Here is a 15,605-nt window from a genome sequence, read left to right as displayed (position 1 = left end):
AATGGCCACTTGAACCATCTGCTTCGCGCCCACCCTGCACCTCTAAATGATTGCAATGCTCCAGACTGATTTGGTGACCCATTCCTCCACCTTGAAAACGAGGGGATACCAGCGGTGAACTCTTGACGCTGTTCACTGACCCTATCCATTAAGACTCAAATGAATTGCACGGAAGGGCGTGCTGAGGCCGGGAGTGACAAGATGTCAGTGATCTACCGCAGCACCGGAAGGCTTTGAGCAGTCTGCTACGAGGGCCAAAATCTGCCTCCAAGATCTCAGAAATTAAAGTAAGGAGGAAAAAGGCACTATCTCCCCCATCATAGACACTCTAACTTGGTGGGCTCTAAGAGCACACCGAGCCCTCCCATGGTGTGAGCATGCACATCGCTGATCTGATCTCCAGGCCCACAATGCGGGGCCGGAAGACAAGGGGTCGCTCACTCACAACCCCTAACAAAACGGCTAATACGGATCACCTAATCTCTGCACTGGGATAAATGGCTGACCCTGCTTCTGCCCTAAGCAAAGTGCCCGGCAATTCAACAAGGGAAAATTCATGATGGCGGCGGCTCGCACACCGTGGGCATGCAGTAGTAAATTGCCTAGAAGGTCGTCAACAAAGCACCACAACAGAAGCAGTTGCCAGTAAGAGAACCCAACATAGGATACTCGTGGGGAAACTTACACCACGAATCTACGCAAAATATGAGCACCTCACTTTGCTCTTTTCATGGTGCACTGAATATAACGAATGCCCAAGACCGAACCGCCAGGTCTGCTGCTGTGGTAATCTCTGCGCGCTACCGCACCCCTCAGATAAACACCAGATCGTAAGGGGAATCAACATCCACATAGACCCGGGGATATCCGCTCAAATAAAAGCATTCAGGCTTAAGTATTCATTGGCAACAAAACTATTCTGAAAACTGACTAAGCACCCTGATAGCTTCAAGCGGGCCCCAAACGACCCCCCCCCCCCTTTAGTGCCACATATCTGTTTACAAGATGGCGGCCACTGACATATCTGGCTCAGTGGCACCAAACGATTCTCAAACTGGGGAGCACTGCAATTAGAAACCTATCCACACTCAGAAGTTAGCAATCCTAATTCTATATTTTGCCAAAGATATTATTACCACAGATCAGCACTCAAATCCTCACTTAAACTTAAACTGCAATCAAAAGGGCCATCCTCGACTTCTCCTAGGAGCCAAATGAGAGCCAGACAACACTGATCAAAATGGCAACCTCCTGCTAGCGTGTCGAACAGAGCAAACAGACATGCCTGGCAATCTGAATAGATGGTGCACTGAATGGGGCACTGACTAAAAGAGAGAAGTAGAGGTTAGAGCCCTAATCTCTCCCTCCTCTGCGGACCTACACTCCAACCTGTGTACCGGTACCATCAAATGTGGCAGAGTCATCTATGCCAACTCCTGACTCATCCTCGGAGTATCCATAACTCCAGACTATACAAAGCGCGCTACTTTTAAACTAGTGACGCAGATCCTGTCACCCAAAAGCAACCTTTTGGTGATTTTCAAGATGACGGACCATAGAGGCAAAGAACTCCAGGACAGCAGAGACCCAAAAGACAGCAAGGCAACCTTAAAACATGCAAAGGTAGAGCCCCCACTTTCAGACTCTCTGGTCAAGCCGAAATCAGAACAGGAGGCTAGCCTAGAAAATATACTGCAATGCCTTGCAGCTCTCAATGATCTAGCCCAAGAAACAAAAAAAACCACAGATGCCATGCACCACAATATCCAAGCACTAAGGAGCGACTTCCATAGCATGGCCGGGTGACTAACAGAAATGGAGACAAGAGTCAGTACGCTGGAGAACTCCTTAACGACCAAGAAGAAGAGACTGAAAGCTGCTACCACCAAGGCCAAGTCACTCGCCAAAGAAATATCAGAATTGGAAGACCGTAACCAGAGAAGAAATCTGCGTATCTTTGGGCGTCCAGAAAATGCCAAAGATGACGCAAATTCCTGTGTCAAGATTCTGGAAGCATGGAACCCCCGCACACTGTACATACAATTCGATAAAGACTTTGAGACAGAAAGGGCGCACACAGTACAATGGCAAATGGGCAAATCTCGCAGTGGCCCTCCAAACGCATCCTCGAAACCCAGGCTATGATCTTCAGACCACTTCTCTACCACCACTCTGAAGTCATAACAGCACATATGAGGAAAGACTAACCCATAATCTGAAACAGCTCTAAGATCTACATTACCCAAGACTACTCAAAGTAGAGGGTTACCATTAGGATGGGCTTCTTGGCTCTCTGCCAGTCTCTTAAAGCCCACAATATCCTGTTTGGATTTGCTGGTGCCTTCAAATTCTAAATTGCGTTCCAGGGTAAGACTCTATTGTTTTCAGAGCCAGCCGGGCTACAGTCCGGCAAATTAAGAGTGAATTTGGAAATAAGGCAAGAAGGTCAATCAAGGAGAATTCAAAACTCAAATTAATCTAAAAATATTTATATGGGATGGTAGTGTAACACAAAAGTACTGTAAGGCACCACACAAAAACAAGCACATAGGAGGCTGAGACTTCGGAGCATATTTACTAAGGGCCTGTGTTGCACTTGTATGATGTGGGATTTACTAAGATACATGAAGCCACCTTGCACGTTGCTCTGTGTGGTTTAGTAAATGCACAGTAACCCAAGGCAGCCCATATCAGTGCTCTGCATTACTTTGTGGCAGAGAGGTGTTCCATGGGTAAAGTATGGGTGTTCCTGTGCATCCAACTATTGTTTGTGATGTAATCCCAGATATACAAAGTCTGTAAACTTGGGACTGCACCAAAACAGTGTGCCTCCACGACTGAGGCATAACAAGGAGAAATAATTCTATGGTTCCTCTTTGTACATGTACTGTATTCTGCAGCACACCTACAAAGAGGACAATGGGGGTCATTTTGACCTCGGCGGTCTTTTTCCAAGACCGCCGAGGGACCGCCGGGCGGAAGACCGCCAGTGCTGGCGGTTTACCGCTCGGCCTATTATGACTGTTGGCAGCTCTCCATCCTTTAACGGATGGAGAGCCGCCAACAGCCATACTGGCAGGAGGCGGGGAAGTGGAGGTTGCTCCACCTCCACCGCCACGCCAACAGAACACCGCCCAGCGAATCACGTCCTGTGATTCGCTGTGGCGGTGTTCTGTTGACAGTGTGGTGTCGGTGGAGCAGCCCCCATGGCTCCCGTCCCCTCCCGGAGGATCGTCGGACCAGGTAAGTCGACCGTCCGTGAGGGGAGGGGGGTGTTGTGTGCGTGCATGGGGGTGTGCGTGTGTGTATGTAGAGGGGGTGTGTGAGTGCGTGTATGCTTGCGGGGGTGTTGTGTGTTTGGAAATTAGTGCGCGTATGTCTGTAGGTATGTCTGTATGGATGTGTGCGTGTATGTTTGAATGTGGGTGTGCGTGTCTAACTGTGTGTGTGGATGTTGGCATGTATGTCGGTGTGTGTGCGTGTATGTGTGTTGGTGGTGCCTGCGTGTGTGTATGAATGAAGTTATGTTGGGGGTCGGGGTGGGGAGGGGGGTCCTGCCACCTTTGGGGGGGTGGCAGGGGTTGTGGGGGGGTTAGGGGAGGGAGTAGAGGTGGGGGTGAGGGAGACCCCTATCAGTGTCAGGGAAGGAATTCCCTGGCACTGATAGTGCTCACCGCCATGGATTTCATGGCGGTTTCAAACCGCATGAAATCCATGGCGGTCAGCACGGTCTCCAGCCCAGCGGTCGTCTCCAGCCCAGCGGTTGTCTCCGCCCTGGCGGGCGGAACGGGGAAGCGCGGTTGACCATGGCGGTAACCGCCATGGTCATAATACAAAAAAAAAGACCGCCAGCCTGTTGGCGGTCTTACCGCCGCTTCTCCGCCTTCCGCCAGGGTCATAATGACCCCCAATGTCTTTTATTATTGTTTTTTGTGCAGGAAGGTATTCCTTTCTGTACAAACACAATCCTTCCCTTAACTAATGCAGGCAACCTTGCAGCATGATGCAAGGATGCCCTTGTAGGCACTAGGCAACACACAGTGCATTAGCAAAGGGAAAGAGAGAAGTGCACCATATCTTAGTAGATATTGTGCATCTGTGCTTTCTCCATTTCACGCAACTCAGTGCAGCATGTTGCCTTGCTGAGTTTTGTTGCGTGACACCTCAGTAAATCTGCCCTAATGTGTATGGATATTTGCCATCAGCAGTTCAGAGTTTGATGTTTTTCATATTTCACATTCTAATTACGTCTACCAGGTCAATAATATCATTTTCTCTTATGCTTAGGGAAGCAGAGGCAAATATCATGTGATGGTGTAGCAGACTGCAACTTGCCAAGAGTAGCACAAAGCATTCCACTGGCCCATTGTTCAGATTTGTTAGAGATATGTAAATAATGTGTGTTTCAGTAGGACCACTGAGTAGTATGCTCTCCTATTCTGCAGAGTTTCCATACTACATACTCTTCTCCCACTCCTCTTCTTAGAAGAATGTGAATGTTTGTGAGACAAGTATGTGTGGGCATCTCCAAGTTCCTCTAAGTATGTGTGAAGGAGAAAGAGCAGTGAAAGTGAGAAAGTGCGAATGAGTGTTTAAGTGTCAGCATGCATGTATGAGCAGGTATGACTGCATGCTGATGTTTCAGTGTGAACAGCCATGTCTTTGAATGTGATATGATGTCAAATCCATCTGAAATAATGTGGGCTGTACCGCTTGTGAGAATATAAGAGATCCTATCTCGCCCTATAGGAGCTGGAAATACTGTTAATGTGGTATGTGGTCAAGGCTGTACTGGCTGAACTGTGTATCGGGCGCTTCCCCAGTAGGCTTGAAGGGCGGGGGTCTGCTTTTTGTTAGTGAGTGGGGGGCAGTTTTGTAGAGTTCCCAGTATATTCAACAGTGTTCAGGCAACAATAAAAGTGCCAAGATAACCATGGTGATTATTGTACCTGCTGTAAAGAGATCGGGTCTTGTCTAGTAGTAGTTTTGACTCATCTAAGGTAGCACAGAGAGTTGATATGCCTTCTGCAAAGAAAGTGTACCATGCAGATCACAGAACAGTATTTTATGTGCATAGCTCAGTGAGTTACAGCGTTTGTTAAAGAGCTCCTTTTGCTACTGTGCAGTTCATAAATTACAATTATAATCTAGCACAGTGAGCTATTAGCTGCCATCGAAGATGTGCATGCAAGCTGCATGGTACAGGCTAAAACGTTTTGCTTTTCCCCAGTCTTTGATTATCCTAATTTTGCTAAAAAAGGGTTTGTTTGGGTAGAAATAAATTATTAGCAAAGTCAACCCTAGCCGCTGTGTTACTTTCTGAATCCTGAGTTTATGCTTCCCCAGACCAAGCACTCTTAAAAATTCCTACCAGTATAGATGACGTGAATCCTACAACTTGTACTCCTTTTTGTCAACATTTTCTATACACTGATTTACACACCTTTGATTCATTGTATCTGTATGTGTGTGATGTAAAGTGCTCCAACACCCTATGCTGGTAAGAGAGGTGCTATAACACAAATGAAATACATGTGAGAGGGGGCTATGAAGAGATGAGAAGCACTGTTAGAGGGTTATGGTAAGTGAGGGAATCATTGAAGAACTCCAATAAATATTGCTGTATCCTGGTGCACTATAAGGTCATCACTTACTACGCTTCAAAAACTAACCCAATTGAATTTGTAATGAAAAATGTGTTGTAGAATGCACAGTTTTTGCCATTTTTCCCAAACTTTTCTTTGGGTTGGGCCCCCAAGGCCCATTGTAGTGGTCAGGCTTGCTCGCTAAGCACTCTTTGGGGGCTGGTCTAACAAAAGGGCTGCTTTGGGTTCCCGGTGCGGCCCCGCATATGGTTATGGGCAACATTTAGAGACCAATGATGTAGGCCTCTTGTCATCCCTATTCACTTAAAAAAAAAACATGTAAAGTTTTGCCCAGTCTGCCGTAAAATGCTCTGTTTATTACTCAACAAAATTACTTCCTATAATCATCTGTAGCTGTTAACACGAATAACAATAACTAATAGTCTGTGGGAGATTTTTTGATGCAGGGAGGTGGATAGCTGTGCTACTGATGGCCTTTATCTCAATGTGCACATAACATATCCATCAAACCCATTATGCAATGTCATACCACGGGTGAAAATTATCTAAAGAGAGTGGGCTACATAAATGTAAATGCAATACTATGTGTGAAAAGCTATTTTGTCTCCAACAGTGCACTCCCTTGCAAAGTAAGAATGTTTGATGAATCTAGCTTCTTTCTGTGGTGTAGTCTTTCTTTAAATGTACTACTTCATTTACTTTAACCTACTAGTCAAACTATGTTTCAACTTTCCAAGTGTCCCATTGTTTCTCTCACTGCAAAATTGGTATTCAATGAGAAATCTGACCTCACAATGACATGCAGGTGCTTGTGAAAGGCTTTTAGTGTCTGAGGCGAAATGAGATAAAATGATGTCCCTTTTGCAAAAATATGTGGGCAACTTGGAGGTGACAGGCTCTATTATTTGATAAATAGTAGGGTCAGGAGTGTCAAAACACCTGCTTCCTTAATCCACATCACAGGTTTAGGCAATGGCAAGAATAATCTAGCACCTAAAGGTAGTTCCCATTAGGCTGCAGCACTATGGGGGTCATTATGACCCTGGCGGAAGGCGGAGAAGCGGCGGTAAGACCGCCAACAGGCTGGCGGTCTTTTTTTTTGTATTATGACCCTGGCGGTTACCACCATGGTCATTCGCCGCTTCTCCGTTCTGCCCGCCAGGGCGGAGACGACCGCTGGGCTGGAGACCTGGGTCCATCACTGGCGGTATTTGGACCCGGCTGACCACCATGGATTTCATGCGGTTTGAAACCGCCATGAAATCCATGGCGGTGAGCACTATCAGTGCCAGGGAATTCCTTCCCTGACACTGATAGGTGTCTCCGTCACCCCCCACCCCCACCCCGACTCCCTCCCCTATCCCCCACCACCCCTGCCACCCCCCAAAGGTGGCAGGACCCCCCTCCCCACCCCAACCCCCAACATAACATCACTCATACACACACAACACACAAGCAGGCACCACCAACACACATACACGCACACACACCGACATACAAGCACACCCACATTCAAACATGCACCCACACATCCATACAGACATACCTACAGACATACAAGCACTCATTCCCAAACACACAACACCCCCGCACGCATACACGCACTCACACACCCCCTCTACATACACACACACACACACCCATGCACGCACACAACACACAGAACCCCCCAACACCCCTCCCCTCACGGACGGTCGACTTATCTGGTCCGACGATCCTCCGGGAGGGGACGGGAGCCATGGGGGCTGCTCCGCCGACACCACACCGTCAACAGAACACCGCCACGGCGAATCACAGGATGTGATTCGCTGGGCAGTGTTCTGTTGGCATGGCGGTGGAGGTGGAGCAACCTCCACTTCCCCGCCCCCCGCCAGTATGGCTGTTGGCGGCTCTCCGTCCGTAAAAGGATGGAGAGCTGCCAATGGTCATAATAGGCTGAGCGGCAAACCGCCACCACTGGCGGTCTTCTGCACGTCGGTCTCTCGGCGGTCTTGGAAAAAGAGCGCCAAGGTCAAAATGACCCCCTATGTGACTAAAGTCTTTTACTCACTCTTTCATGTTGTCCAGGTTGTATTCAGGATATATCCTAAAACGTGGGCAATATTTTTTAGGAAACTTATCAGACACATATACTTGAGGCTTTTTTTAACATAACGAGGCAGTGGGGATGTTATATGATGAAAGAACTGCTATTCTGAGAAGGGATAAAGTAATTCCCTGTGTATAACTTACAGTCTAAAAGCCTAGTGAGAAAAATCCATGTCCCTACGTGAACCTACTTATAAGCAAAATTGTGGTAGCTGAAGAAAATGAGGCATGGGGGAGCAAATCATTCAACAAGGTTCATGCAGTTTGTTAGCGTGTAAAAGGAAGAAACAGCTTTGTTTTCTGAGCAGAGGCAGGGTCTTTGAGACTCATTATGAGTTTGGTGGTCGGACCATTGGACCACCTAACTTGTGGGTGTGAGGCTGCGTCATACCGGCGGCCTCACCCCCAATCCTATTACGATGTTCCCACTGGGCTGACCAGCAGAAACATTGTATTACGACATTTCCACTTGTCAGCCTGGTGGAAACAATGCCATGGCTTGGGCCTCGGCTCACTTAAGGGAGCCGAGGGCAATGCTGTCGGACAACAGCACCCTCAGAATGGGCACTGTCTATTCCAAGAATGCTGGCGGGGGGCCCCAGCACTGCCCATACCATGGTCATAGGCAGTGCTGGGGCCTCAACGTGTCCCGCAGCACTGGCTTTATGTCAGCTAAAAGCTGGTGGAAAATGGAGTAGTGATCAGCAAGGCAGTGCTGCCATGTGCACTGCTGTGGCTGACAATGATTCCGACCACTGCTACCCCGTCGGGATCCATGATCCCGACGGTGGTGGTGGTCCCCTGGTGGTCTGAACGCCAGGGTTGTTATCTGGCAGTCGGACTCTTAAACTTCATTTCTGGTTGCTAAGCAATCTCAACTATTGCATGACAGCAGCCATAAATTAAATTCTACCAGATAATATTGAGCTAGATCAGGGTAGAAATAGTGAGTTAATGGCCCTGGTCTGTGACAGACGTTGTGTGTAGTCAGTAAAGAACGGAATAATGTTCAAGTGAATTTCTGCATTCACATTTCCTTTATATTGATCTATGAAGGTGCAAGTGCTCTTGCAGGGCTGTTCTGCTCTACTTCGGACTGAGAAGAGATGAAAGGAAAGGAATGCCAAGAATGCAGCACTCTTAGTCTTAGTAATGAATTTATTAAAGCACTTCCCAAGTTTCATGCAACAAAAGAATAACATTGGCTTTTTTTCAAAGGCAGTAACACAAGTGCAATTCTGAAAATAATCACAGCAGTGAAATAATAATGATCCCAGAACTCAACAATGGTTATTATATATATATATATATATATATACACGTATATATATATATATATATATATATATAGACTACGTATTCACGCACGCAAAGCTAAAAATAAGAATTAAAAATGCATCACCATTGGGTTTGACATAGACACCATCCCTTTGTTTGCCAGCTTCAGGCAGTAGAAACCGGTCGACCGGAAAGAAAGAACTACGCACAATGGGATTCGTTTCGGAGCAAGGTGTCCCTCCTCAGATGAGCTCCGTCTATCCAGCCATCAAGCTCCCACTACCTTATATACTTTAAACAAACTGGAGAGGAGAATTCTAGAAACCTCCCCTCCCGTCGAGTAAGTTGTTGTTCAAATGCTGGCTGTACCAGGTCAGTGTTGAAAAGAACACCCTAGAGACTGGCCAACTCTCACAGTGTTTTTCTAAGACCGAGCTGTTCCCTGCTTTACCATAAACATTCTCAGCCTGGTACCTCTTATCTATTCCACTCCCCCATGTTATGTGCTCGTCCTCAGTGAGAAAGAGCGAAAAACACGTTGCACAAGCTGTGCGCAGAAAAATACCTGTGCCACCAAAGTGACAGTGTTTGCAGCAACGATAAGCACAAAATGGAGTCAGTGGTCAAGATGGAGCCGATGGTTAAATTAAATACAGATAGCATTACAGGGGTGAATGAGGGTTCAGAAAAGAGTTCAGAACATTCCATCATCCCATTTCCTCTTTTTTCTTCAGTCAAACTACTTTGACAACTGTCATAGTTGGACTTTCGCTCTTAGGCGAGACTGCTGGTTTAGGGATGACAGCATTTTGATTGTAGGCAACTATGCCAATCCTACAACAAGTCGCCAGTGTCAGCCCAATCCTTCCGGCTCACAAATAGTACCACACCAAAAACCCAAACAGTAAAAGGTGATTTCTGACAGCCTATAAGCTTGGGCTCTGGAAAGAGACATCTCAGGGGAGTCATGGGGAAACAGAGATTACCCTGTTCTCACATTAGCAAAAAGTCTTAGTCACACACACATGCAATGAAGGAGATGCAGAAAAGTTTTCAATATATTCATTGAAATTACTGCAATCTTCGGTAAAATGCATGAGCTGCAATGATTATGCTAATGAACAGAGCAAGTAGCATAACTGTGAAGATAAGAATCATGAATACAATGACCTCCACCATCTTGCAATAAACATGAGATGTAAAAAAACCCTAGCATGAAGGACCTAATCTCTAACCTAATGAGAGCTAAGTGTGATAAACCTAATCTGCCAGTACCATATCCATGAGATGCGCCCACAACCCTCGTTACCTTGGAATGAGGTCTCTAGATCAGACTCTGGTGACACGAAGGCTGGGTCTGCATCACAGCGACATGCAGCATAGATGGCGTCAAAGTCATCTGGTAGGAATCCCTGTGATAACCCTGTCTGAGTGAGGTGTATTTATATAGACCATGTAGGACCCCTGATGCAGGTATGTTCCAAAACAATAGATAAGAAGGCATACTTGTGGCAGCAATTATATAAACATTCCCTGACAAGTGTACATTATGTTCCTGTCACCCATAAGTGAGAAGGGGGCATAATGTGCCTACCTACATACATCACATGATTATGATGCTGATACCGACCCCTTCATAGAGTGGCACTGCTAACGTAAATCAAAACATTTAACTAAAAACAAAGGCAGCCATCTTAGAAGAAAAATTAAAATAAATAGGCTAAGACAGAGCAGGCTAAGTAGGTTAAAAGCCACTAGGTGACGGGGGAACAGGCCTGCAAGCCAAAAGGCTAAGGTAAGTCATGAGTCCCATTAAAACTAAATAGGATCCACTACCCTGCTTCAAGCAGGGAGGGTCTTTAGAGCAACTTATTTAGACGGACTTCTTGAAAATAGCAAGATGTTTTTAAATCAATGTTTGTAAGCACCTGCCATTGCAGATGATAACATACTGGACACACAAAAGTAGGGCCAGTCTTAGTACAACTTTTAAACAGAAGAGCCATGACTGTTGTGGAAATGTTCAGAATATTGCTATATAATTTGCTATTACTAACATAAAGTAGATGTCACACTAAACAATTATTGGTAAAGAAGTAAGGTAAGTCAGTGGGTTGGTGGGCCTACTGTTGAAATTTGTGCAATTTTTGAATCCCACCAACTGTTATCACATTTTTCCATTTTTTCTGAGCTGGATAAAATAGTTACTAATATTTTAGATAGCACCACTGTATATTTTTACAGGGCTATGAATATTTGAAACAATATGCATGCAAGCGAAACAGAAAATACACATTATTACTTATTTATTTACATAAAAATTATAAAAGTGAGGTTCATAGGCCATGTGAAGCTACAGCGTAAAGTTATTTAACACTTCTTATTTGAAAAATCAAACTATTATGTTCAGTACATATACAATAGCCTTTTGATCAGTTCCCTTCAACCTTGGGTTGCCCAGGCGGGCACCATTCAGGAACAAGATTAATACATTGCTAGTCACACCATAGATCATCTCAGAGAAGTATTTCAGCCTCAATATCATGTCACTGGTTGTATCTTTCCACATCTTTAGACGTGCTTCTAGTGAATCACATGAATTGGTATCTGTATCCCCATCATATGTAGAGCTACCATTAGGGCAACAAGTGCATCAGCCCTGGGGTCGAGATGTCTGAGTGGTATTTTTACCCAAATTATTGCTGACTTTTACTGACCCACCAGTTGATGTTGGAGGGCATTTTCCTTGCAACCACCATGGCTTACAGCACCCCTTCTTCAGTGTCTGTCCCCTGTAATGTTCTCTTAAATGTATTTATAGTTCTGACTCAGCATTCTTTAAAATGAATAGATAGTCAAACTTTGCAGAGCAGGGGAGGCTTCTTCACAATGGTGAAGGAGCATCGCCCCACTGGCTGAGCCAGCAGATAAAAAAATAAAACAATATTTTAATGTTGTTTTATTTTTCTGCTGCTGGCTCTGCCAGCAGGTGCGGGGAAGGGTGGGGCTGGTCCATTGGAGACGGGAGGAGGAAGAGTAGAGTCAGTGTGCACTAAGCCGGCCAAACTGACATGCGGACTTTGGTTTCTCCAACCCGGCTGTTGGAGAAACTGCACAGACCCCAGGGCTCTGTCTGAGTGGCAGAACAAGTTGCTCAGATCTGTCCGGGTGTTGATCTCATGCTATGTATAGCATGAGGGCAGCGTCTGGATTGCTGGGGAGCCTGTGCTGGTGCTCCAGGGACTGCTGGAACACCAGCACAATCGCAGGAAGAGGTTTGAGGTAGGCAGCAGCAGCAGGTGATTTTTTTTTCAAATATTATTATATTCCGAAAGCCCTTCGCTCCTTCCCTTTAGATTTGCGGCCACTGCCGCTGTTCCTGAGAACTCTTCAGAGAAGGATACAGTCATAATACAAATGGTAAAAGAAAAGACATTGATTGTTTTAAAATCTAACTAATATTGCAGCCCTTTTTTATTAGAAGCCAAAGAAACCCTTGCTTCAGTGCCTTCCATTTATTGTCATCATTGGGGGAAGGTGTCATGCCCCCAAAACAGACACTCCTGGCTATGGCTGTTTATTAGTCACACAAATCGTTTAAATATCTAAAACATTTAATTAACGGCCTACAATTTAATAGGGCGCAACTGCTTTTCTAGCATTCTGTATTTTAGAGTTAAAACAATTGTTAAATTGTCACAATGTATTATTAGAGTGCATTTCCATCGACAATGGATTATAAATAAGAGAATGATTCCCAAAAGAAGAATTACCTCAGGGTCCGAATTCTACAATCTGGATGAGTTAGAGCAGCACAAACAGATGCAATCCCCGCATCCTTCAGGTCATTACTTCCAAGCCTAAAGGACAAAGAAAGATGAGTATTTCTATTCCCTCAAATGTATACTCTGCAGAAAGAGCATAACAAAGCTGTCAGGTTATACTTTAATTGTAAGGAAAATTGTTTATTGGTTGTTGGGAGGGCATAGTTTAGTCAGTGCATGGGGAGCGATGGAACAGTGACTTTGATTATGCTATGGTGAGTGGATGAGTGCATAACTGGATGGATGGATAGGTGGATGGATGTGTGAGTGGGGGTGGGCAGAAGGAAAGAGGATGTGGCAGGCGGCTGAGTGAGCAGGTCTGTGAGTAAATGGATTTGAATGAAGATGGATGGATAGGACAGGCTGGGATGTAGGTTGAATGATGCATGAAAAGATGGATGGATGAATAAGTGGAGGACAAGCCGATGAGCAGGAAGATGGAGGAATATGTGAATGCATGGAAAGGTGCATGGACACCCATGAGGACGTGAGCTGATGGATGAGTGGAAAGAAAGATGGCTGAGTGTATGAAAAGATGAACGAGTGATTGAATAGAGTGGTGAACAATAGAGTGAGTAGTTGAAAGAGTAATGGGTAGGATAAGTCCATGAGTGAATGGATGCCTCAATGGCTGGCCAAAGTGAATGAATGGATTATTAGTGGACTACCAAGGAGCTAGATGGATGGATGAGGGATGGACAGCTGAGTGAGAAAATGAAAGGATAGTTGTGTGAATGAGGATTGATGGGTGAGCAGGAAGATGCAGGAGAGACTGGCTGGTACAGTATGTGGATGAACTGACTGGTGGATACTGAGGCACAGTAACAGGACGTGGGGGTATACTGAGAGTATGTGGAAGCACAGTGACGACAGGCTGTTAAGGCGAAAACACAAGGATCTGCTCTGGTGAGCACAATGTAGAGCAACAAGCAGTCAAAAGACTCCGTACATTGAGAGTCACCCTATTGCACAGTGACAGGTAGCTCGCGTAAGCCTCGGCCACTAACTACTTCAGAGCTGCAGCGGTTACATTTTCAACAACTGACTGAGGGAGACACATAATTTCACTTAGGAACTAGGATGAGAACCCAGCGAACAGTGACGTGTTGTTTTCGATTTAGTTACATCGGATAATTTGATCGGGATACAAAAAATCGAAAGTAAAAATAATAGGGAGAGACAATACGTATACGGGAATCATGGATAGAAAGGGTTGAGCATCAGGGACAGCAGGAGTTGTTATTAACTGAAACGAGACAGGAGGTCACTGGGGAATCGCCCCTGTAAAGAAACATCAAATAGTAAAATTACATACAAGCATTATAAACAAGCACTGGCAAATGCAATAGTCCTGCGTTTATAAAGTAAATGCGTTTCTGTTGGCCTTGCCAATGTTTGCCTGTAAGGTATTGTGTAAATCAAAGAAAAAACTTTTGAAAATACATGAGAAAAACACCAGAGGAAAATCAAACATCTAATAGTATTTCAAAATTGTAAACTGAATTCAATGGTTTCTATCTTAATAAATTTCACGATTTACCTTTCACATATTTTTCACTCAGGAAGCTCTGAAAATAATTTTAAAAGAATAAGTGTCAGGATGTAAAGGGAAATGCTTGCCATGGCCTAACTTACTGTCCACAGGATTCCGCCATATGGTCCTTATTAGTGGCCTAGGAGCAGATTTATTGTTCTTGAGTGCCAGTCTAACCATACCTTTTTGAAAAAAAAGCCAACTAATGGTAAGCAGTGGGGTGGACTGTCAGCCCATAAGAAGTTCACAATAAGTCTTTTGTAACTGGACAGCTTGCACTGCTTGACAGGCCAGAGTTAAAAATGAGTGGAATTAAAAATAGGTTACAATTAAAATAAACATCAGATGTATCACATCAAGTGGGCACTGGGAGTGCTAAGTTAAGATAAAGTAAAATTTCAGAAAAGTGAGCACTGCAAGTGCTAATTTAAGGCATAGTATGTGCCACAGTTTTTGGCTGCCTGGTGCTTTAAATAGTTGAAGAGCCTGTCCAGTGCTATTTTAATTCTTACGGCCTCATTACAGGTTTGGCGGGCGGTGGAGGCCGCCCGCCAAACTCATTCTGCCATCAGGCCGCCCCACCAGCCCTATAAAGAGTTCACCGCAGGGCCGCCCGCCAGCCCTGCAGTGAACAGGGCCTTAACATTGACACTGGCTCTTAATGGCGGTGCCTCAGGTGCAGTAGCACTTGTCGCGCTTTCCACTGCCCGTAATTTGGGTAGTGGAAAGAGCGACGGGGCTGTCCATGGGGGCCCCTGCACTTCCCCCAGCACCCCCTTTCTGTCAGCCTTTGCATGGGGGGGGCTACCACCATGCAAAGGCTGGCGGAATGGGGACTCGTAATCCCCGGGGCAATGCTGCAAGCAGCTCTGCCCTGGAGGATTACAACCGCTGAGACCACCAAGCTGTCTTCTGGCGGCTCTGGCAGTGTTGGCGGTCCGACCGTGACGGCTCTGCCACAGTCGTAATGTCGCGGTCGGACTGGCATTTTGGAGGCGGTCAGACTGCGACCGTGACCCTGGCGGTCTGTTGACAGTCAGGGTCATAATGGGGGCCTTAGTGATAAATGGCTGCTTGTCATAAGAGCTTTTGAGGCATATGCCAGTTTTGGATGGAAATGTAGAAGCATATGCTGACGGAACAAAACAACATACACAAAGCAGCACAAAAGCACAATTATCACTTAACAGGAAACATCACAACAAACCAGTGAAAACAGAATGCAGTACAATAATTGCTGCACAATAGAACACATTGCAGTAATGCATCAAAAAC

At 45.5% G+C, this 15,605-nt stretch overlaps 1 protein-coding gene across 4 annotated transcripts in view; it reads right to left on the bottom strand.

Annotated features, from left to right (window-relative positions):
- LOC138268282 (NACHT, LRR and PYD domains-containing protein 12-like) overlaps positions 1-15,605 on the bottom strand; it is a 368,481-nt gene that overhangs the window by 144,827 nt on the left and 208,049 nt on the right. For all 4 annotated transcript variants that reach the window (XM_069217780.1, XM_069217777.1, XM_069217778.1 and 1 more), the window contains one exon: positions 12,746-12,832. In XM_069217780.1, the coding sequence (XP_069073881.1) occupies positions 12,746-12,832 (87 nt within the window). The remainder of the gene's footprint in view (positions 1-12,745; positions 12,833-15,605) is intronic.

This window comes from Pleurodeles waltl, chromosome 12, assembly GCF_031143425.1.
Source record: "Pleurodeles waltl isolate 20211129_DDA chromosome 12, aPleWal1.hap1.20221129, whole genome shotgun sequence".
In the NCBI taxonomy this organism is placed as follows: domain Eukaryota; kingdom Metazoa; phylum Chordata; class Amphibia; order Caudata; family Salamandridae; genus Pleurodeles; species Pleurodeles waltl.
This window is presented reverse-complemented; position numbering and strand designations above follow the sequence as displayed.